The sequence below is a fragment of the Lepidochelys kempii genome, chromosome 6 (genome assembly GCF_965140285.1).
Source record: "Lepidochelys kempii isolate rLepKem1 chromosome 6, rLepKem1.hap1, whole genome shotgun sequence".
Taxonomy (NCBI): domain Eukaryota; kingdom Metazoa; phylum Chordata; order Testudines; family Cheloniidae; genus Lepidochelys; species Lepidochelys kempii.
Genome location: NC_136385.1, coordinates 123320999 through 123343091, shown reverse-complemented (window position 1 = coordinate 123343091; position 22093 = coordinate 123320999). Strand labels below are relative to the sequence as shown.

Sequence of the window (22093 nt, the reverse complement as noted above, 5' to 3'; positions counted from 1 at the left end):
AGGGACCTCGAGAGGTCATCTAGTCCAGTACCCTGGAGCTCAGGGCAGGAGTAAGTATTATCTAGACCATTCCTGACAGGTGTTTGTCTAACCTGCTCTTAAAAATTTCTGATGATGGAGATTCCACAGCCTCCCTAGGCAATTTCTTCCAGTGCTTAACCATCCTGACAGTTAGAAAGTTTTTCCTAATGTCCAGTCTAAGCCTCCCTTGCTGCAATTTAAGCCCATTGCTTCTTCTCCTATCCTCAGAGATTAAGAAGAACAATTCTTCTCCTCCTCCTTGCAACAACCTTTTATGTACTTGAAAACTGTTATCATGTCCCCCCTGTAGTCTTCTCTTTTCCAGACTAAACAAATCCATTTTTTCAGTCTTCCCTTAATGGTCATGTTTTCTAGCCCTTTAATCATTTTTGTTGCTCTTCTCTGGACTTTCTCCAATTTGTCCACATCTTTCCTGAAATGTGGCACCCAGAACTGGACACAATACTCCAGCTGAGGCCATATCAGCACAGAGTAGAGCGGAAGAATTACTTCTCGTGTCTTGCTTACAACACTCCTGCTAATACATCCTAGAATGATGTTCGCTTTTTTTGCAACAGTGTTACACTGTTGACTCATATTTAACTTGTGGTCCACTATGACCCCCAGATCCTAGTGGTTGTTCCCAACTACATAAAATAGGTGTGGGGATCCAGGTGTGAGCATGCATGATTCCTGCAGTTGCATTGCAGGGACAGGTTGGTCAAGTGACTGCATGTAGGGGAGTGAGGCAAGGTGGGGAAAATTTAGCTCCATAGTAAAGTCAAATTTCTAAGACACTGAGTGGAATTGTGACCTTTCCTTACAGTTCATTGCTAGTCTGTTTCGTGTGGCTTGATTTGAAACTTCTCTCACATGCTCAGAAGGCACCTGGGTGCTATTAAAGAAACCATTCAGAGGCTACAGTCGCAGCTTCTGCTCCAATAGCCCCAGGCCTCAGCCATGATTTGAACATTAAAGCCTACCATCACTGAAGGCTTGGACTAGCTCCATGTGGATTGATACTGTACCTCAAGCACCAAGAAAAAAAATTGACAGGATCAACAAGCGTTCAAACAGTACAGAGGTCAGAGGACTCATGGGACATCAGCTTCAGGGCAGGGGAGGTAAACTAATTGTTTCAAAAGGTGTGAAGATACTAAATGCTCCTCAGTGAGTGCAAGAACCATTTCGAAGGAGGCCCGAAGTCTCCAAATGCAGAGAACGGCCACAGATCTGTGGCCCAGGGCTGGGCTAGGCTGGGGCATTGAGCATGGTGGACCAGATGATTAGAGCAGATCCAGAGCATATAAAACTAGTGATTTGCAAATGTATCTGCAAATACAGTCAGGAGAGCTATATCCTGAACTGAGGAGGTCCCAGAGGAGAATAGCTCTCGAGTTTCCCCCCTGCACTCGCTGGAGAGCCTGGTTTAGCAATTGCTGTGCAATGCCCTTGTCCGTGGAAAGTCCTGCAGGCCTTCTGGACTGCTGGGGAAGAGAGAGAGCACTCAACCTGAACCTGCTCATCCAAAGCCCCAGGCTCACGCTGAAGAGAGTGGGTATACACCACCGAGGCCCTATCGTGGGCAGCACATCCTGGGCTTCCATGTTGCCATAACAAGAGACATGTTGTTGGCCCACCATAACTAATGTGGAATGAACTTCCACCGAAACTAAGGAGCACCACAGACCCGCTCACCTTCTGCTCTAAGGGCAAGATGCACCTCTTCAACCTGCCTTCTCCACCCATCGCTCATAGCTCTCTGTGTATTTACAAAAAAAGCTCCTACCGAAACAAACGCTCCACTGCACACACAGTTCTCCCCCAAGGGAGTGGATGAGCGGGAGCGACACACACGGGACAGATGTTAGTCACGTTGCTTCATGCATGACTGGAAAATGCTAGCTCCTGTGGTGATGAGGTGGGGAGAAGAATCTACGTGGAATAGATCCAAGCCAAAAATCCCAGGTCTAGATAGCCCCAAACTTTGGGAGCGTTCGGGTCATCATCATCATAAAACCTAGCTCTTATAGAGCTCTGGGGCTCTAAACTTTGTGGGCAAAATGTGTGCGATGGTCTTCGGTAAAATTTAAGCTTGCATTTTATTCGTGGTAGAAAGAACTCCCATGGATTACAGTGGGCTTTGGCTCAGGCCCTGTAAGTCTCACTAGACAGTGTGCCTAATGTGCAATGCTACTTTTTTCAGTGCAAAGACTCTTGCTTTTGCTAAGTAGCATGGGAGTTTTGACGTGTTCGCTGCTATGCACTGGAGCCTGGATAGTTTACACCTAACTTAACCAAGTTCAAGCCCATTCGTCCAAACTTGACTGGTCAGGACACTCATGCGCTGTGCCTTCTGGCCACACGAACATCTCATGAAATTGGAACATCAGAATAGGAAGTTGTTTTTCCTAGTTTATTAAAGATGAAATTCCTCAAAGACGTGATTCTGTACCTGTACTTGAAGTTGCAGTGAGAAGTGGAGCTGTTCACACTGAGTGGCTGTGCTTTGACGTATTAACGAGAGGGGTTTTTGTTCATTTTGGAATTTGCTTTTTCACTAAAAATATCTGTTGCATTAATGCAGAGCAGTAAGTTGTCAGAAATCAAGTTAGCGTGGTCCAGTAGACTCCAGCCAACAGAAAGTTAGTTGATATGTTCTCAAATATTGCAAGAGGATTTTGAGAGAACAAGATTTTTGGGTTAAATTTTCCACATGTAGAGAGCCAGGAAATAGGACTCCAGGTGTAAACAGCAAGTGTGATCTTCAACTAGAACTCTACCCATTGAAGTTAATGGCCCCAGTCCTACATTTGGCAATATTGCCAACCCTGGCGCGTTTATCATGAATCTCGTGATGTTCGGAGCTTTTCTTAAAGCCCCATATCTTAGAGTCATGAGATTATGAGTGAAACTGAGCTTTCATTTGAAAAAAAAAAAAAAAGGCCAGTTTCAGGTCTTTGTTGTTCAGGAGGAAAACTTAAAAATGTGAGCCCCTTCCCCCCCAAGGCTCAAATAGCAGAAGAAAACTAAAAAGACCCAGCGTTTATTATTTTTTTAAATCTCATTATTTTTAAACTAATCTCATGATTTTGGGGGCCTGACACAATTTTCTTTTAACACTGGGGTTTGCAGTGCTGTTCATCTACTACAACATGACCATGGGTTTTATACAAAGCGTGGGTCACCATAATGAATGCTTCCCAAACACACTATAAGCAACAAACTGATTTCAGTCTGTTCTATATGAATGCTATGTGACGGACAGCTAGCCAGTATACCCGTTTTTCTTTCGATACGCACGACAATAGCAGGCCGTGCATGGTTTTCTTTAAAGCCTTGGTATGTTTTAAACAGCCAACTTATTCAAAAGTGATTAATGATTTTGCGACTCCTTAAAGTGATTTGGTGTTTCAGCTAGCTTCAGGCACCTTTAAGGTGGCTCCAGCGGTGTGCCCCAGAACCCACCAGTGCCTTTGGAAAATCTTGTAACTGTAGCTCTAGTAAACTGTAGCTTTAACCCACATTAATATTTGTCTCACTCTCCACAATGAAAAATCCTTTAAAAGTCAAACACAGCTAATTCCTTTAAAATATCAATCTATAATTTAAAATGTCATTGTTTGACTGTAATAACAGTCATAAAAATCAAAGATGACTGTTATTTGGAAGCAATTTGGCTACAGATTGATTTTTTTTTTTAACCAATGTACCAAATGCCTTGCAGTAACACTCAAAAAGCTATATTACTTTTATGAACACAGTGTGGAATTGTGATTATTATTTGGCGTTATATATAATAGAAAGGAATTCAATCCAAAGATTACTGAGAACAAGCACCCATAAAAAGGAAGTGTTTTCATAAGCTAATCGTGGCCATATAAGCACTGCATGACTAGAATTGCAGAAAATGCACTGCTAACAATGATATGCTCTTGATATCTGGAAATCACAATGGTCCTTATTCTGGACTCACTTGCACCTGTATTTTGGGGGGGGGCAAAAATCCATTACTTTCAATAGAATTACTTTTGATTTGCGCCTGTGTAAATGAGTTCCGAATCAGGCCCCAATATGTCACAGGTTTTAAAAAAAAACAAACCAAACCAAACGCATTTTAAATGATTCAGAACCATCTAGTTCTGCATGTTGCTAACCTTCATAAATGCATGGCGTATGTACCAAGAAGCTATCACAGGCTCTGCATTAGAAGGCATTGGTGTACCCCTGAGGTGTGCTGTGAGAGATGCCTTTACTAACCTATGAAGGGTACCAACAGCTTCCTAGTGAACACTTCTGAAGAGGCTCAGTGACCAAATCTTTCAACCCCCACCAAATTATGAATGGCTTCATCTCTTTCTATTTCACAAGGCCCTCCTCCCATCCCCCTGCACGTCACAAACTAGGAATTGGTTCCATCACTTCTGCTCATGGCCTGGGCCCAACCATAACCCCAGCCCACTAAATGGCCCATCCCTAATCAAGACCTGGGCTCATAAACAGTCCCCGAATCTAATTTAGGCCCTAGGCCAAGACCTGTTCACAACTCTAAGTATGTGTAGGGCCCATGAGCTACCCCTAACCCCAGCCCTGGCCTATTAATCCTAACCCTATCCCAGGGCTAACAGCTGGCCAAAATCCGAACTGAAGACTGCTCAATGTCAGTGAACTGAGAAGAGTTGGAGCAGCGTTCTGGGGCTTGAACTAAGGTTTGCATTGGGATGGGCTTGGTGGCCCAGGTTAGATCAGTTCTTACAGCTGAGAGTGCAAGACAGCTGTGGGTAGTTTATCAACTCAGAATAAGGGGAGGATTGAGAGTGGAGCCCTCTTGTGAGTCTGAGCTAGGGTTAGGTTTCAGACTAGTATGGAAGCCTGGATTGTGTTAAGGGTTCAGTGTTTCGTGTTTAAGCTCAGGTGTGATTAGGGTTCCACCTGGCCAGTATTTGACCAGCCTGGCTGGATTTTTTATGGATGTGCCAGTTGCCAAAAAACTAATTTAATCTGCCATGTTTTTTTTTTAATGTAGGTCTAAAGAGTTGCATTATTTCACAATACAATGGGCTAGCTAATGTTAAACATTTCTGTGTCCAGCTGACAATGCTGCAGTGGTCCCAGGGCTGCAGTTTAAGCAAGAAGATGATAGCAAATGTATCTGTATGTGTTCGCTCTCTCCAGTGGCTGTTGAAATGGGCGGGCGGGGTGGGGAGGATGTGGTTTGTGATGCTGTCTTATGGTTAAGGCAGGCTTGCTTTGTGGCAATGGGGATGCTTGGGTTTTTTGGTGTTTCCAAGGTGGTAACCTTAGGTGTGGTGAGGTGACCTAAAGGTAGCGTTTGAGGCAACATCAATGCCCTAAATTAAAGTTATGAGTGGGACAGATTCAGCCACGCAGGGCTAAAGTTATGATGAGGTGATGTCAGGAGCACGGTGGGGCAAGGCTAGGGTTGGGCTTGTGGCTGGTTTGTAGGCCTGAGCTAAGACTGGGGAAGCGTGCACTGGTGCAGGCATTTGATGTGGGAGGGCTCCACAGTCTTGGCTGGGGTTAGGGTTGAGGCAATCGTGGTGGCCCTGCTTAGCGTTAAGATTGTGCGCGGTTTGTGAGGCCAGGTTAGGTTTAGGGCTGAGGCCTGATCAGTGGGTACAGAGAGAAGTTATGGGGGAGGGGGGCAGTTCTGGGCCACTGCTAGCGTTAGGGTTGAGTTACTTCCTGCTCCCAGGTTAAGGCTCAGGTAAGGTTCTGAAGCCTCATTAGGCGTGAGACTATGCAAGGGCCTGGGCTAGGCTTAAAGCTGGGGCCTGCTTGAAGCTTTGTGCTGTGGTATAGTTGGGGCCAGATCATACCTTACCGCTCAGATAAAACTTGCTGCCAGGCTGTTGGCCTTGGCTAGGATTGGGGCAGATTGGATTACAACTGGGGCCAGTTCTTGGGCACAGGGTGAGGTTTAAGGCCAGTTAGTATGAGCTAGCGTTAGGCTTGGAGCCAGTGAGTTGGGACCAGGCTAGGATTAGGGTTGGAACCAGTTTGATGGCTTAATGGTTGCCACCTCTAAGATGCAAAAAAACCTGGCCGCTGGCCACCCCTCCCAGCAAAAACCAGCCACTGTCTCCTCCCCTTACCACCAACCAAAAGGGTCTTAATGCTGACAATAGCTAATTATTACTAAAATGTTTTAGAAAACATATACACAATATGTGTATTTTTATGTTATTTTCTCCTTTTTCTTACATTATTTTAACACGGAGCTGCAGTCTGGACTACAAGGGTGTGAACTGCAGAGCGCTCTACCCTGTCTCATGTGAAAACTCCCCTGGCAAATTTATTCTTGTAACTGGCAAGGCACTACACAAAATCCAGTAAACAACAAACAGGTTGTAACCGTAAGTGGTGTAGTTCTTAGTTCTGGTTGAGGGAAGACTTTGGACCAGGAGTAGGGATAACATTATATCTGGAGTCAGTTAGTGGTCCACAGTGTAGGTTTAGGGTTAGGTTTCAGGTCAATTCATAAGTGGTTTCTAGATCTAGGGTTGGGCAATTTTGGGATCCCAGATGAGGGCTAGAATTGGGGCCACTTTGTTGGCTCTTACTAAGCTCCAGTTGGGGGCCAGATCAACGTTGGTTCGTGCTAGTGTTGGGGCTGGTCAGTGGGCTTGGGCTATTGTTAATGGCCCTCAGCTTTGCAAATGTGAAATTACAGCATTTCCAACAGCAGAAGTCCCCTGACTCTCCAGTAGTTAATCTCCAAAAAATCTTCTATAGTAGCTTGCCTGTCCTGAGAGGTCTTTCATCCAGTTACCAACTGCCGCCAACTGATCAGAGATGACAAGATCACAGCTTAAGGAGGTATGGCTGCAGGACATACACGGACACAGCACATAGCTTATGTTCTAGATCAGTGGTTCCCAAACTGGGGTTCGCAAAATGTTACAGGGGGTTCTTGGGAAAAAATTCCCTAATGGTGGACAGAGCTGTCCCTAGGAACCCCAGGCAGCATGGAGCCCATGGACTTGCAAGAGCAAAGCAGATCAAAGCAAGCATATCTATCACACTGAGGAGATTTAAACTTCAAGACTCCTTATAAGAAATGGAAAGGGAGGTGGATATTTTTTGCTGTTTTTAAATTAAATAGGCAGCTAGTCTTGTTTTTAAAATTATTAGGAAGAACAAGTTTAAGCTTTGTCGTACCATGCGTTGTTTGCCAGGACTGCTCAAGACCTGAACGCTTGTGTAGGAGGAACTCATTGAGTTGGCTTCTTAAATCCCTTCCTGCTGTTTCACATCTGATACTCCTTGATGAATCATAGGAGCCTTGTCTTATAACAGGCTTATTCAAAGTGAAACAAGCTACGAAAGGGAGATCTTGGAAGAGTGTTGCCGTTTTCATAACGTAATAAAAATACTTGTAATGATAAATAATAAATAGTGTGTAATAAGCATGTTATAAAAACAAATTTTATATTTCCAAGGTCACTGCTTTTATAATTTATACTCAGGTAAAGGAGAAAATCCCTGGAAATATTCATTTTTAGGAGGGGGTTCATGAGACTTAACATTTCAGTGAAAGTTTGTTAAAGTTTGGGAACCACTGTTCTAGATGATTCCTCCTTGTATTACCAAGTGTCTGATGGCCCCATTTTTTTTGCGAGACTAACAGAGTTGTCACTTTGGATGGGCTATTACCAGCAGGAGAGTGAGTTTGTGTGTGGGGGAGCGGAGGGTGAGAAAACCTGGATTTGTGCTGGAAATGGCCCAACTTGATGATCACTTTAGATAAGCTATTACCAGCAGGACAGTGGGGTGGGAGGAGGTATTGTTTCATGATCTCTGTGTGTATATAATGTCCGCTGCAGTTTCCACGGTATGCATCCGATGAAGTGAGCTGTAGCTCACGAAAGCTCATGCTCAAATAAATTGGTTAGTCTCTAAGGTGCCACAAGTCCTCCTTTTCTTTTTGCGAATACAGACTAACACGGCTGTTACTCTGAAACCAGAACTAGCCATTGCCAATCAAGGAAATAAGCATGCCAACCTACTCTGAACTTTGCTTTTAGTTGAGGAAGTCATACCTTTAATGAATGATTTTAGCATTTGGGACAAGATCCTCTCGCCCTTACTCACGAGTAGTGCCTGACTGACCAAGCAGCCCCACTGAAGACAATGGGAGTACTCATGGAGCAAGGTATTACTCCGTGTGATCACATTTAATTGTGAGCTAAGAAATGACACTGTCGTATTTCCAGATTTTGCTCAGCTAGCTTCCTCTGCATATTTAGCAGCACTGGAATAGAATTACATAGGTGAATTTATATCCTTGAGAATATATTTGTATGTTTTAATAAAAATTTGAAACTTTAATGTGAGACCTCAGTTCCCTTCATATTTTAGGGTTCCAAGATTCTTGATTGGGTGTTTTAAAATGAGTCCACTGCCTTTTCGGTACCACCTTGTACAAATGTCAAATCATTAAATTTGGAAAGAACATGAATGTTTAACTTTTGATGTAGATGCAGGCTGGAACTAAACAAACATACAAATCAGGCCTTTGAAGACTTCACCCACTCCCCTTTTTGTTAACAGAAGCACAGCTGTGAAGTTGCACAGTGGATTTGATTTTTTTATAAAAAGGCAACTAAATAGAATGCAGATTAACGTTTCATTACAAAAGAATTTATTGTGGTTATTTACACCTGTTCCTTTGTAAGTGTATAAATGTAAACATTTATTATTGATGTGTTTATCATTTATTTTATAATTCATCCCCAGTTCAGAGTAATACTGTCATTTTAGCATACAAGTAGTGAGAAAATTAAATTATATTCACAGAATATACATTCACGTGCAGTTAATGTTCGCCAGCTTTAAGCCAGTGGTATAGACACTGTCCCGTTGGCTCTGCTTCTGCTCCTTGTATGCACACTGGAGTCTGTGATATCTTCTGCGTGGTCTTCACTTTTCTTTTCCTTTAAGCTGTTGATGAATCGCAGGGTGATTTCATCCCATTCTTCGGGCAGCAGCATTAGCAAAAATCCAGTGCAGATGATGATTGTGGCACCCAACCTTACTACACTGAAGATCACCTCGTGTTTTAGGAGATCCACAGCTACAATGGGGGAAAAGACCGTGAAATCAAATACTGTCATTCTGCTTGGCATGGCTTCGTCAAAACAAGTCTTGTATGTTTCCTATAACTTTAACAGTGAGTTTTATTGGAAAGCCTCACTTTTCCTCCGTGCCTTCTGTTTTAATAGTAATGTGTACTGTAAGTCATTCAATATTAAGGCTAGATTGTAAAATTCACACAAGCCTTGAGTAAAAGTCAGAGAGTTACAGTCTGGTCCTTGGTTACTTTCTCCATGCAGCAAGGAGGAAGTAATCTTTGCTAGTCCTATACCTGGCACAGATTACTTCTCCATCTGCACTGGCGCAACTATGCTGGCCAGCATGCTGGGAGGTGAAGTCAAAGCTCCACCCACTCTCCACCCCTGCCCTGTCCCAGACCACGGCAACAGATAGCCCACCCAGGTGCACAACCAAGCCCGTAGGTTGTTATGGGAGTTACATGGACAGTCACTCCTCACTTAACGTCATCCCGGTTAACGTCGTTTCGTTGCTGATCAATTAGAGAACATGCTCGTTTAAAGTTGCACAATGCTCCCTTATAACGTTGTTTGGCAGCCGCCTGCTTTGTCCAGTGCTTGCAGAAGGAGCAGCCTGTTGGAGCTAGCTGGTGGGCTTGGAACCAAGGTGAGCCGGCGGCCCCCGTATCAGCTCCCCGCTCCCCTCCATTCCTTGTGAGGCAGCCGCCCAGCGAGCTATCAATTGCCAGCAGTTCAGCTGTCCCTCCCCCCACTGCCATGTGCTGCTCCTGCCATCTGCCTTGGAGCTGCTCCCAGGAGCCTCCTGCTTGCTGTGCAGGGTGGGGGAAGAAGGGTGCTAATGTCAGGGTGTCCTCCTCCCCTCTGCTCCTGCCCCCCACATTACGCTCCTTTACCCGATCTCCACAGAGCAGGCAGGGTGTGGGGGACATGACAGGGCTCAGGATGGAGGGAGCTTGCTGGCAGCAGCGGCTGTCTCAACTTGCTGATCTACTTAAAAAGGCAATGTACTTAGAGTGGAGTCAGTGTACTTAAAGGGGCAATGCGCGTCTCTCTCTCTCTCATACACAGGGTGTGTGGTTTGTCTCTCTGTGTCATGCTGTCTCCCCTCCCTCCATCCATGCTGCCTTGTAGAGTGTGAGTCTACATTAACAACAATGTGTTAACCCTTGAGGGCTCAGTCGAGTGCTAGTTCATCATTTAGCAGTAAGGCATTTCCTGGGAAATATCCTACCCTCTGACTCCACCACCTCAACCAAGCTTCACAATCATCATTGCTGTGTACAGTATTAAACTGTTTGTTTAAAACTTATATTGTATATATATATATGTGTGTGTGTGTATGTATATACATATTGTGTATATATATGTGTGTGTGTGTGTGTATGTATAATATGTATGTATATGTGTGTGTGTATAAAATATAGTCTTTTGTCTGGCGAAAAAAAATTCCCTGGAACCTAACCCCCTCCTCGCCCCTTTACGTTAATTCTTATGGGGAAATTGGATTTGCTTAACATTGTTTCACGTAAAGTAGTATTTTTCAGGAACATAACTACAATGTTAAGTGAGGAGTTACTGTACTAGAAAATCATATATTGACTTTTAATTTCCCAGTGAAAAATTGCACTTGCAAAATCTAAACCTCTTGCACAGCTCTAGTGTTGGCAGCTTCATGTTTATTTAAAATGTGAGCTAAGTTAGTGTAAGCAAGGTCTGAGTGAATGCTTCCCTGACAGCTAGCTGGGAGGGGGAGAGGCTTGGGTGTGTTTATGTAAATACAGTTTGCTCCTGCTTTGCTTACATATTTAACACATACAGCAGTGTCAAAGTGATCAACTTTGGCTGGGATTGGGTAGAAATCACCCTAGTTCTAAATGCAGGAGTAGTGAAATATGGTTACCAATGTTGTAATTATTGTGGGAATACAGAAAAGCAGGACTGTGCTTAACCTGTCCCAAAGGATGTCAGAGACCTGTGAAAGTGGGGGAGAGGGGCCGGGGGACCAGCAGATCTCCCAGACAGGAGGCTGCACACCCTCAACAAGGGTCCTCTTTAAGACTGGTTCAACCTGTTCCCCCTGACTGTTCAAAGAATAGAGCTAAATAGGCTTCATTAGGAACCTTTTCTGTTATTGTAAATTGCTCAGTGAGAGCTGTTTCAGAGTAGCAGCTGTGTTAGTCTGTATCCGTAAAAAGAAAAGGAGGACTTGTGGCACCTTAGAGACTAACCAATTTATTAGAGCATAAGCTTTTGAAAGCTACAGCTCACTTCATCGGTATGCATCCGATGAAGTGAGCTGTAGCTCACGAAAGCTTATGCTCTAATAAATTGGTTAGTCTCTAAGGTGCCACAAGTCCTCCTTTTCTTTTTTCAATGAGAGCTGCAACCACTTGTGGCAGGACTGTGTTTCTGCCCAGAGCTGAAATCACTGAAAGCTGCAATCACTTGTGGCAGGACTGTATTCTGGCCAGCCTGCACAGAGCTACAATCACTAAGAGACTGATGGGCAGAGGTCACAGCAAGGGGCAGCAGAAGGTGACTGACAGTCAGCTGGTGAACAAGTGGCTGGAGAGGTGCAACAAGTGGCCAGCAAGGCGGCTGGTGGAGAGGCGAGACGAGAGCAGCGAGCAGGTGACCGGCGCAGCGAGCAGGTGACCGGCAGAGAGGCCCGGTGAGAGCAGCCAGCAGGTGGCCAGCAGGAGCAACCAGTGAGTGCCCAAGCAGTGGAGAGAGTAAGGTGCCTCTTTACCACCCCTTCAGTCAGAGGGGAAGTGAACTCTGCAGATGCACCTCTGCACTCCGGGTCTGCACTGACCAAGGACAGTGACTGTGAGTGGGGTGCAGAGAAGGGTCGGGCACATGAAAGGGACTTTTGGGTGGCTGGATTTAAGAACTTGAGGGGACAAAGACACTGACCAACCTACTTGGGGGTGGGTCTTTTACTCATGGTTTATGTTTATGAACCCTAGTTGTGGTGTTTTCCCAAATTAACACCACGTTACTTCCCTCCTTTTATTAAAAGTTTCTTTTCTACATTCAGACTCTATGCTTGCAAGTGGGGAAGTATGGCCTCTCAGAGGCACCCAGGGGGTATGTGTCAATTTCCCAGGTTACTGGGTGGGGGCTCGAGCTGGTTCTGTATTGTATCGATGGAAAGGAACCCTTAGATATTGAACCCGACCCTGGTTGCTGCTGGCTCCACCTGGCAGAAGGGTTACATTAGTAAATCTTTCCGAAGAAATATGGCAACGTAATTTGCCCTTAAAAATTACTTCAAATGTTAGTACATTTGTTCTATGATTTTTATTCATTAATTGCATTATTTGTACCTGCATTTCCAGGAACACTGAGCACTGTCCCGATAGAAATTAGGATGGGATATGTCAGCACAACTCCAACATTTACCAATATGTTAAAAGCTGTAAAGACAGAGAATGATACATGAGATGCTGGAAGTAATAAAATAATCACAGACGGACTTTCTCAACTTTTAAATTACATTAGGCACTTTAATAAGTTCTTGCCCATCAAGGGCCTGATCCTGCATGTGTCACGAGCAGAATGTAAGTTTTCCATGGGGAAGGAGACAAGGGTTGGCTGTAAGTTCGTATTTAAAAAAAACTGCTCATTCAGAATGGGCCACTTTCCTGTTTTGAAGCTTGAACTGAAGCTGCAGCCAGGCTCCGAGGAGCAATGGGTGTCTTCAAGAAGTGCTTTACACCCTACCCACAAAAGAAACCAGGACTGTTCTCAAACAGGCTAGTCCCTCTTGGGTTAGGGTGGAATTCTGCTGTCTCAACAGGCCAGGAATGGAGCCGGGGGTAGCATTTCACCAGCTAAGGAGGTGCTGCCTCTGGCTACACAATCCATGAAAGGAGCATGGCAGCAAGAAGCACATGTGCCTACCACTTTTGAAGGATAGCCAGCCCTGTCCTTTTTGTTCAGCCACTGAAAAAAGAAGGGAGTCAACTACTCTGTAGTTCACGGGGAAGAGGCCAGTGGATGAGATGAGAGCAGCAGCATAACTGGAGAGGACTCTGAATTCCCTTTCACGGGCTTTCAGAAGTGCAGGTACCAGAGGGGAGGTGTTCTTTTTGGATGCACAGTCCCTTACGAGTAGGGCCATGGCTACTAAATGGATGTTGCAGCATGAGGAGGCCTAGCCAAGTGAAAGATGATAAGCTATTAGAGCGTCACTGAAACCTCCCATCCTTTTAAACGGGTTTTAAAGTGAAGGCAGTTGAAGGACAGGGCACTATATATATATATATATATACTGCACTATATTGTATGACCCAGCATCCGTGGGGGTACTGGGTTGATTCAGGCTCATCCGTTATTCTGTTTTCCCCTTTCCTGTTTCCCTTTCCCTTCTTGAGCCTCAGTCCCCTTGGAGCAGCATTATTTCTATTATGCACTGCTGCTACCATCACCACTCAGACAGACATCATCTCTGAATGCAGCTAAGTTAGATTCCCCTGAGCTCAGCTAGGTTTCTGGGGCTGAACCCTCAGGTGCAGCCAAACTACGCCCCCATCCCCCTGTTCTGGAGCTGCGTAGTAGAGAGTTTGGCCCCAGTACAACTTAGGGCGGCCTCAGGGCTGCTGCTGCAGATTGCACGGGCTGGAAACAGCCCCCAAGGGGACATTCTATCAGCGAGGGAGTGTTTTGTGCAATAGCACCTTGCACCCCAGCCAGGCCGCGCTTCTCCATGGCCACACCACCTGCTCCTACCCTGGTGTTATCAGGAAGGGGCATGGCACAGAGCTAGCAACACTGAGGATTTTATGCTCGCTTTCTGCCTGCTGTGTGCAGCAGCTGCTCTTTAACATCCGTATTCAACCAGCTCCCTGGATGATAAATTATACCTACCTTGGTGCTCTTAGACACCGGTAGAGTGGATGTAATTAGGTCTAGGGCAGCAAGTGGAAGAGAGTCTAATCTCTCAACACCTCTGCCATCCCTTCTGATTCAGTCTCTGAGTGGCTGGGAAACCCATCTCGGCACGAACAATAGTTTTCCCAAAAGCGTTTCCATTTAGTGTACTTACGGCTGAGATAAAAAAAAAAAATCTGTTCGGTTCCAAACAGATGGACACTTTCATTATTAGCAAAGGAAACTGAGTGTAAAGCAGACCTGGGTCAATTTCAGTGGTTCTCTTCACAGACTGAGGAGCACTGGCAACCGTTCTTTGAAAGAGGAAACTTCGCAAATGGAGCAGAGGTGTTAAAGGCCGTGCAGCCTTTCATTTGCACCAAAGTGGAGCACAAGCTATTGCAGCATTCAGCATAAAGAAGCCCTGGTTTCGTCGGCCTCTAACTACGAGCACAACCACAACAAATGATCAATGGACAGTGCTCCAAGAACTAACGTTTGGATGACTAACTAAATACAAGCAGCTACATCAAGTTTATTGGAAAATAAGCCAGTTGTATGTAAGACAATGGGGCAGCAGAAGCACCACTGTAAAAATGTGAACGTAAAAAGGGACAGAATTACTAGAGCAGCTCAGCATTTCTTGTTTAAATTAGGACTTCCCCCCCCCACCAATCAGGAGCTATGTTCACCATTTTCCAAGCAGCCCCAGTGGCGTCCCTTGGGAGGTGAGATGGACATGTTCGCTACAAAGGAACTCTGCCATTGAAACGTTTAGAGAAAGGAGAATTTTCCTGTGGGCAGCTGTTTCAAGGTGATCCTGCAGTAAATAACATGAGAGGCATTAGAAAAATGGAAAAAGTGTTATGCAAATACCTAACCAGAGGCCGGCTACTCCACACAGATAACCCCACGGCACGGCAGAGAAGGGAGACCAGTATTCCACTTTTGTAAAATACAGTATGACTGGGGTAAACGAGATGAAGATTAAATTGAAGAAACCCAGAGTGGAAATGAAATGAGCAGCTTCCCCAAAGTTCGCACTTCCAAGAAACATCTTGAACAAAACCTGTGGTGGAAAGGGAAGATTTTAAAACAGTTACATCCAGTTGCAAGTGAAGTTCTCCCATGTCTGCAAAGCTCTGCTGGTGGGATGGACTAAACTTTCCCCTTGATAATGGAAGACCTCTGCAAGAGGGTCTTTGAGATTTCCTCCCCCCAGAACCCTCTCCAGTGGGTATTGCCACAGAAGGGGATGATCTGGCCCTGTATTATTAAAACTTTATAGGCCTTGCTCTCCTGGTGAGCACTTATAGAATCATAGGACTGGAAGGGACCTCGAGAGGTCATCAGTCCAGTCCCCTGCCCTTGTGGCAGGATCAAGCATTATCTAGACCATTCCTGACAGGTGTTTTTCTAACCTGCTCTTAAAAATATCCAATGATGGAGATTCTACAACCTCCGTTGGCAATTTATGCCAGTGCTTAACCGCCCTGACAGTTAGGAAGTTTTCCCTAATGTCCAACCTAAACCGCCCTTGCTGCAATTTAAGCCCATTGCTTCTTGTCCTATCCTCAGAGGTTAAAAAAAAACAATTTTTCTTCCTCCTCCTTGTAACAACCTTTTGCATTCTTGAAAACTGCATTCGTGTCCCCTCTCAGTCTTCTCTTCTCCAGAACTAAACACACCCCATTGTTTCAGACTTCCCTCACAGGTCATGTTTTCTAGACCTTTAATCATTTATGCTTGTGAGGAGACCCTTTGGCTTGAATGGGACTGGTTGTGTGAGTAACCATGCGCATGAGGAAGGGTTAAACAATCTACCCCTTGCTGTCAGGACACAGCCTTTCTGTCTGGCTCCTTCATGTGTATGATGTCACTTCTGACCCACTACTCTCCATGTCGCTGTCTGGTCTGTCTCCCCAAGGCAGACACTTCCTTTGGGCCTATCCAGCACCTAGCCATTTTTTTCCCAGAGGTGCGGAGCAGCCCCAACCATGGCTGAAGTTAGCCGATGCTGCAGGTGGGCACCCAAAATTGGAAGCCTTCTTGAACATTTGGGCCCCCGGCCCCAATTCATTAGAGTACTTAAGCACATGCCTCATTTTAGACACAAGTAGTCCCACTGACTTCAATGGTGCTACTCATGTGCTTAAAGTTAGGCACAAGCTTAAGTACTTTGATGAATCAAGGCTTAAATCAGTGGTTCATGGCCTCAAAAAAAGAGTCTGAGACAGAAAGAGAGAGAGAGAGAGCTGGGATTAAAACTCAGGTGATCCCCATTCTCAGTTTTGTGTCCACACAACTCAACCACATCCTTCTCACAGTACAAACGGGGCCAGCTTTGAGCCAGCAACGGTAACATTACCCTATAAAAATATTTTGTAAGGAACAAATGTAAATAAAATACAACCCTAGAGCCAAGCCCGGTTAAATATTTAGTGTGATAGGGCTCAACTCTGACCTCGCATGGATGTAAATCACGAATGACTCCATCAAAAATCAATGTAAAGCTGGTGTGAGAGGAAAATCAGGCCCATAGGGTCTCTGAAGTCAGGTGGGGACCCACAGGCGGGTTAAATCACTGCAGAGTTCATCCCCATTGACCCAAATTCATCCATATTGAGTGACTATTCCCGGTGAACCTGACACATCCAGTTAAGGATGAAGCTGGAAGCTAGCTTTAGATTCCTTCCACATCACTGATCCACATTCTGCTTCGCACTCCACCCCACTGACTGCAGGGAGCCTGCGTGCATGGACTGTCCGTTCTCACTAAATGTCAATCAAGAGAAAATGTCAATCAAGGAGAGCACGCCTTCGAATAAAGCCTTGAAGTAGAACCTCTGGGGTAGAATAGTGCAATCTCATACCCTGCGCACCTCTAATCAAAGGCTGCATGCACTACTTCCATTGTCCTGGATGGGAGTTCCCAACCCAGAACGAGCACGGAATATGCAATGCAGTGAGATCTGCAGTGCAGAAGAGATGAGGATTTTGCCATCATCAAAGAAACATGGTGTTTAACAGCATTCAATATTTTCTCGTTGTGCGGAGCAAGCCCATTATAAATAGTGTCAATAAATTGCCATGGCAAAAAACAATGAAATCATAGATGATAATCTTCCAGCAGTATAATAATAGAGATTTCATTAAGGCTCATGAAGCAAAGCCCCTCTGAATACATGGTTGTCACAAAGTAATTATCTCTGTAATAACTTTTCTGACATTTCCTGCTTAGAATCTAAATTATGCAGCAAAGGTGAGCCTTATATATTTTTAACCTGGCTTGCTTTCAACGTGTGTATTTTTTAACGCATGATGCAGAGAATAAGAATATTTCCCTGCTATTAACAAAACATTATGACCCACCTTATAGAGTGCAGAGGTGGATGCAGATCCAACAGCATATGCCACCCCGATAATTGAATCGCCATGGAAACCATCTGCATATGCCATCATAACAATTCCTGTGATGGCCATTATTGCTGCAACAATCTGTATAAGCAAAACAAAGAAATTTAAAGCTCAGTGCAACTTCACTGCTTGGAAAGAGATTAGATTATCTCTGTGTGGTTTTATGATAGTTACCAGCTACTTTCTCTAACTTTAGTTCTTCTAGTTTCCTCTTAAATAGGTGATTATGTAGCTATTGAGAAAGATATGAAATAGTAATGAAGGTATATGCATCATGAACTATATGGGTTTATAACATCACAAAGTCTCATGGCACCTATTGATAGAACTTTTATCATACATTATTTTTAGATTAACATCCACTTTGGTGCAACGAGTCCCAAGATTAAGACAGTTTTAGCACATTATCATCTATGCAATTTAATTTGCTGCTAGACAAAACAAGTCTTTAGTATGGCTACAGATAGTGTCTTGGATTTTCAAAAGAACATAAGGGAGTTCGGTGCCCAACTTTCAGTGGGATTTGTGTGTAGAATTTCCAAAAGCACCAAGGTGATTTTGGTTCTTAAATCTCGGCGGGATTTAGGACCTGAAGGCCTTGTCTACAGAGGGGAAATGACCAGCATAGCACTGCAGAATAAGCATTCCTGCCAGACCTCCCTGTGTGGACATTCTGTTCTGGAATAGAAGTCACTTTTATTATCGATTTGTGTCCACACCTGCAGAATAGTTTATTCTGCAAAAGCTATGCCAGTCAATTTCCCCATGTAGACAAGGCCTTAGGCTCCTAAATCCAATTGTGATTTCCCCAGGTAGTCAAGGCCTAAATCACGTAGGTGCTTTTGAAAATTTTACCTGTGTGCCTAACTCCCACTGGCGCCAAATCCCAGCTAGCGTTTCTCACTAAACTTAGAACAAGAGTTTGGGGATGATCTGTACTGGGTAATACTGAATGTGGATTTACCTCAACAAGTACAGCTAGATTGTGTATCTCTCCTCACGCTAGGAAGCACTTTATCCAGGGGGACTGCTTGTGTGGGCAACTGTTCACTAATGTGAACCAGGGCTTCACAAACTGGCCCTTTGCTGTGTATGGAAAGCCACCTTTTTAAATGATCTATTACATTTAAGGAGCCAAATTTTCAAACACAGTTGCTTGAAATTAGGTATCTAAAGCTGGGGAGATTTTCAAAGGCACAGATGGTAGTTAGGTTTCCTTAGGAGTTGGACACCTCTTTGTCCTTTGTGCCTTTGAAAATCTTCCCCTCTGGATTTAGTCATCTTGACCAAAATTAGATAGGTAAACAAGTGGTCTGAATTTCAAAGGTGCCGGGTATCCGCAGCTCCCGTTGACTTCTGAGGGAGCTGTGGTAGCTCAGACCTTCTGAAGATCGAGCTCCAGTGTTTGAAAATCGGGATCCATATGTATAATTTCATTACACTGTTAAACGACATGACACCAAAATGCCCAGAACACAGTTGTAAAAAGCCACAGGGTTCACCAAAGATTTGATGGGTCAGTTTTAAAACCGGCATTTAAAACTCCCACGACTCTGATCCTGACATAATCAACTACTTTTCATTTGTGCTCACAAAGTTGCAGGTTCAAAATAATCAGAGGATTGGACTGAGGCTCCATTTCAAAATCAATTTGGGTGTATTTGTCACAACGTGAGGGGAGCCCCTTAACCCCAGTTCTGAGTTTTTCAACAGCGTATTACAAACAGCCTGGACACTTTTCCATATTTAGGAGACTGTTAATACTGAGCAAGAGAACGCTGCTTTTTGAATAAGGCATGGAGGGAAAGGGAGGACTGCGGGGGGCAGGAATGGTGAGGGGGAAAGGGTTAGGTGGAACGGAGGTCTGGCATTCTTTGAGCCAGATCAACATTTTTTATTCAGACATATCTAGACATGGGGTCCAAATTTCTTCAGATTCCTATAATTGCTCTCGATGGCACAAAGCTAGTCTTTCTTTGGCTGCCAAGTGAGACAAGTCCCAATATCATTGCTCCAGTCTGGGCATAAGCCGACTCTTCCATTTTTGTAAAATCATGTGCTTGGTGATCACAGAACCAAAGTCTTTGTGGCAGAGGGAAACCCCCAGTCTAGTAGATAAGTAACCGAGGATACGATTTTCGGCTAGGGTTTAGCTGAGCCCCATTTCAACTCTTGCATCCATCTCTTTTCACAGCTACCTGACTGTTGGACAGTCCCACAGCACATACAGCGGGGTCCCCCTTTCTTTGTTACAGGGCCAACACAGGCAAGCTGTAAGTCATTTACATTTTTGTACTTTTCATTGTCTGTTTCTTTATGAGAAAAAAAGATCGACACACACAAAAGCAAGCAAAAAATCCACCACTTTTTGTAACGTTTTTCCCATGAAAAAACTGTGTGATAGTTTGATAGTTTTTTAATTTCCAGAAATTAAACAAAAACAAATTTTTAAAAAACCAATATTGTATATTCTCTTCTTAACATCAATTATTATTTCAATTTAAATGCTACATTAGCATCCCAGCTCTGCTTATGGGAGTGAAAAGCTAAACTTTACCAGGTGCACTTGTTTTCCTTTCAGGCATAACTTCAAAAGAGACTGGCAGAGAGCCAGGGTAAATATGGCCAAACAGATTCTATGTCACAAAAAATGTGTGCAGAACTTGTTGTATAAAGCAGATGCACAAAACTGTATACAACTTGAACGACAAACAACATGCTTATTTGGCAAAGGGCTTTGCATGGAGAATCACATTTAGTAGTGGCAAGTGGCAATTAATCTTTAAAGGACAGGTTGTTCAAAGCGAGCCAGGTTGTGCCAAGTAGAACTTACATTCTCAGTTCCACTTACCCTTATTATTAATAGCAATGCCTATTTCTTATATAGCGCTTCTCGTCAGGAGATCTCAAAGCACTTCACACCCTTGTATTTCTTCCTCACAACACCGCTGTGAGGCACGGAAGCACATTATCTGTATTTTACAAAGAGAACCTCAGGCAAAGAGAGGCTAAATGACTTGCCCAAGGTTACAGAGGAAGTCAATGGCAGAGCAGTGAATTGAACCTGGGTTTCCCATGTCTTAGGCCTGTGGATCATCCTTCCCTCTCACCTTCAATGGGAGATGTCAATGGGAATTAGGCACCTAAATACCTTTGAGGCGCCGGACCTAAGTCACTTTTGAAAAGAGGATTTGGGAGGGGCAGCTTTTCAAAGATATTAAGTGCCTAAAGCCACAAAGAGGTGCCTAATGAGATTTTCAAAAGTGGTTAAATATCTTAGGTACTTAACCTGCTTAGATCAATAGAAGTTAGGTCTCTAACCTGCTTGGGTCCTTTTGAAAATGTTACCCTATACCTCTCTTTACTACACTATGCCTCTTCTTCAAATGCTTGTAGGTGTCAGCTACCAACAGTACAAAAATCTGTATATGGGCAACCACAGTATATGGTATCACTTCACTTGATCCATGAGTTTATGTTCCATTCTAGAACCTTTCTGTAAAATAGCCACTACTAGGGAAAAGGAAACCCCAGAAAAATGCAACCTTGTATGAGCTCTCTGTGTTTGGATGGGGGTAGTGAGGCCAAGCTGGATGGTCATAGTAGTCCCTTTGGACCTTGGAACCTATGAATCTATACATCCCACTCTTCATTCTATTCCTCCATACGGGAACAGGCTTATTTGCATGACCTCAACATGCTCATAACTCTTGTAGCTCTTCATTAAGAAAATGGCTATAATCCAGCCTTATGCTTCAGGGCTTCAACGGGCTCCCTGAAGGGATCAGGAAGGAATTTTCCCCAGTACACAAGAGGAGATGTATCCTGGGTTTTCTTTTCTTTTTTTTTTCTTCACCTTCCTCTGAAGCATCAGAGACCGACCACAGCTGGAGACGGGACAGTGGATGGGGTGGAGCATTGGTCTGAGGTGGCACAGAGAATCTTCTTTCTAGATGTTTGGCTGCTGCGTGTTGCTCACCTGCTCAAGGTCAAACTGATCGCTACATTTGGAGTTGGGAAGGAATCTCCCCCAGGTCAGATTGTCAGGGACTTTGGGGTTTTCTCGCCTTCCTCTGCACCCTGGGGTGTGGATCACCTGAGCATACCTTACCTAATTAATTCACTGACACTGCAGGGGCCTTGGGCATTGGTGGCACCTAAGTCTTTCCTGTTCTCTGCGACACACAGTTTAGGTACATCTTACACTTAAAACGCCACAGAGGTGCAGCTGCTGGGGTTCTCCCATCGCTGTAGTAAATCCAGCTCCCTGAGAGGCAATATCTAGGTCGACGGAAGAATTCTTCCTTGCTCTACATGGAGACTTAGGTCAGTGTAACAACGTTGCTCTGAGATGTGGATTTTTCACGCCCCTGAGCAATGTAGCTGGGTCACTCTAATTTTCTAGTGTAGACTAGCCCTCAGTCTCCTGAGGATTGAAATGCTTTGGTTTAGCTGAAGTCATTGCGCTCAATATAGAAGTATTTGGGTGAAATTTTATGGCCTGTGATAAGCAGGAGTTCAGACTAATGGGCCCTACTATCCGTCAACTCTATAAAACTCAATCTTCTTCCTCCTAGAATTGACAGTAATATTTCATAGCTAGATCTACATGTACACTGGTATGTCATCAGTAAGCAGGATGCAGAACTCAGATACAATCTTGAAAAGCTAAATGGAATCCTTGC

General features: G+C 44.2%; 1 protein-coding gene across 2 annotated transcripts in view; it reads right to left on the bottom strand.

Annotated features, from left to right (window-relative positions):
* Positions 1–8710: 8710 nt before the first annotated feature.
* The window catches only part of SLC35F4 (solute carrier family 35 member F4), a 180323-nt gene continuing 166940 nt past the window's right edge, over positions 8711–22093 (bottom strand). For both annotated transcript variants that reach the window (XM_073350743.2, XM_073350744.2), the window contains exons 5-8: positions 17364–17489; positions 14868–15060; positions 12446–12535; positions 8711–9118 (exon numbers count right to left, since the gene is read on the bottom strand). In XM_073350743.2, coding sequence (XP_073206844.1) covers positions 8877–9118; positions 12446–12535; positions 14868–15060; positions 17364–17489 — 651 coding nt within the window. In that variant the 3' untranslated portion in view covers positions 8711–8876. The remainder of the gene's footprint in view (positions 9119–12445; positions 12536–14867; positions 15061–17363; positions 17490–22093) is intronic.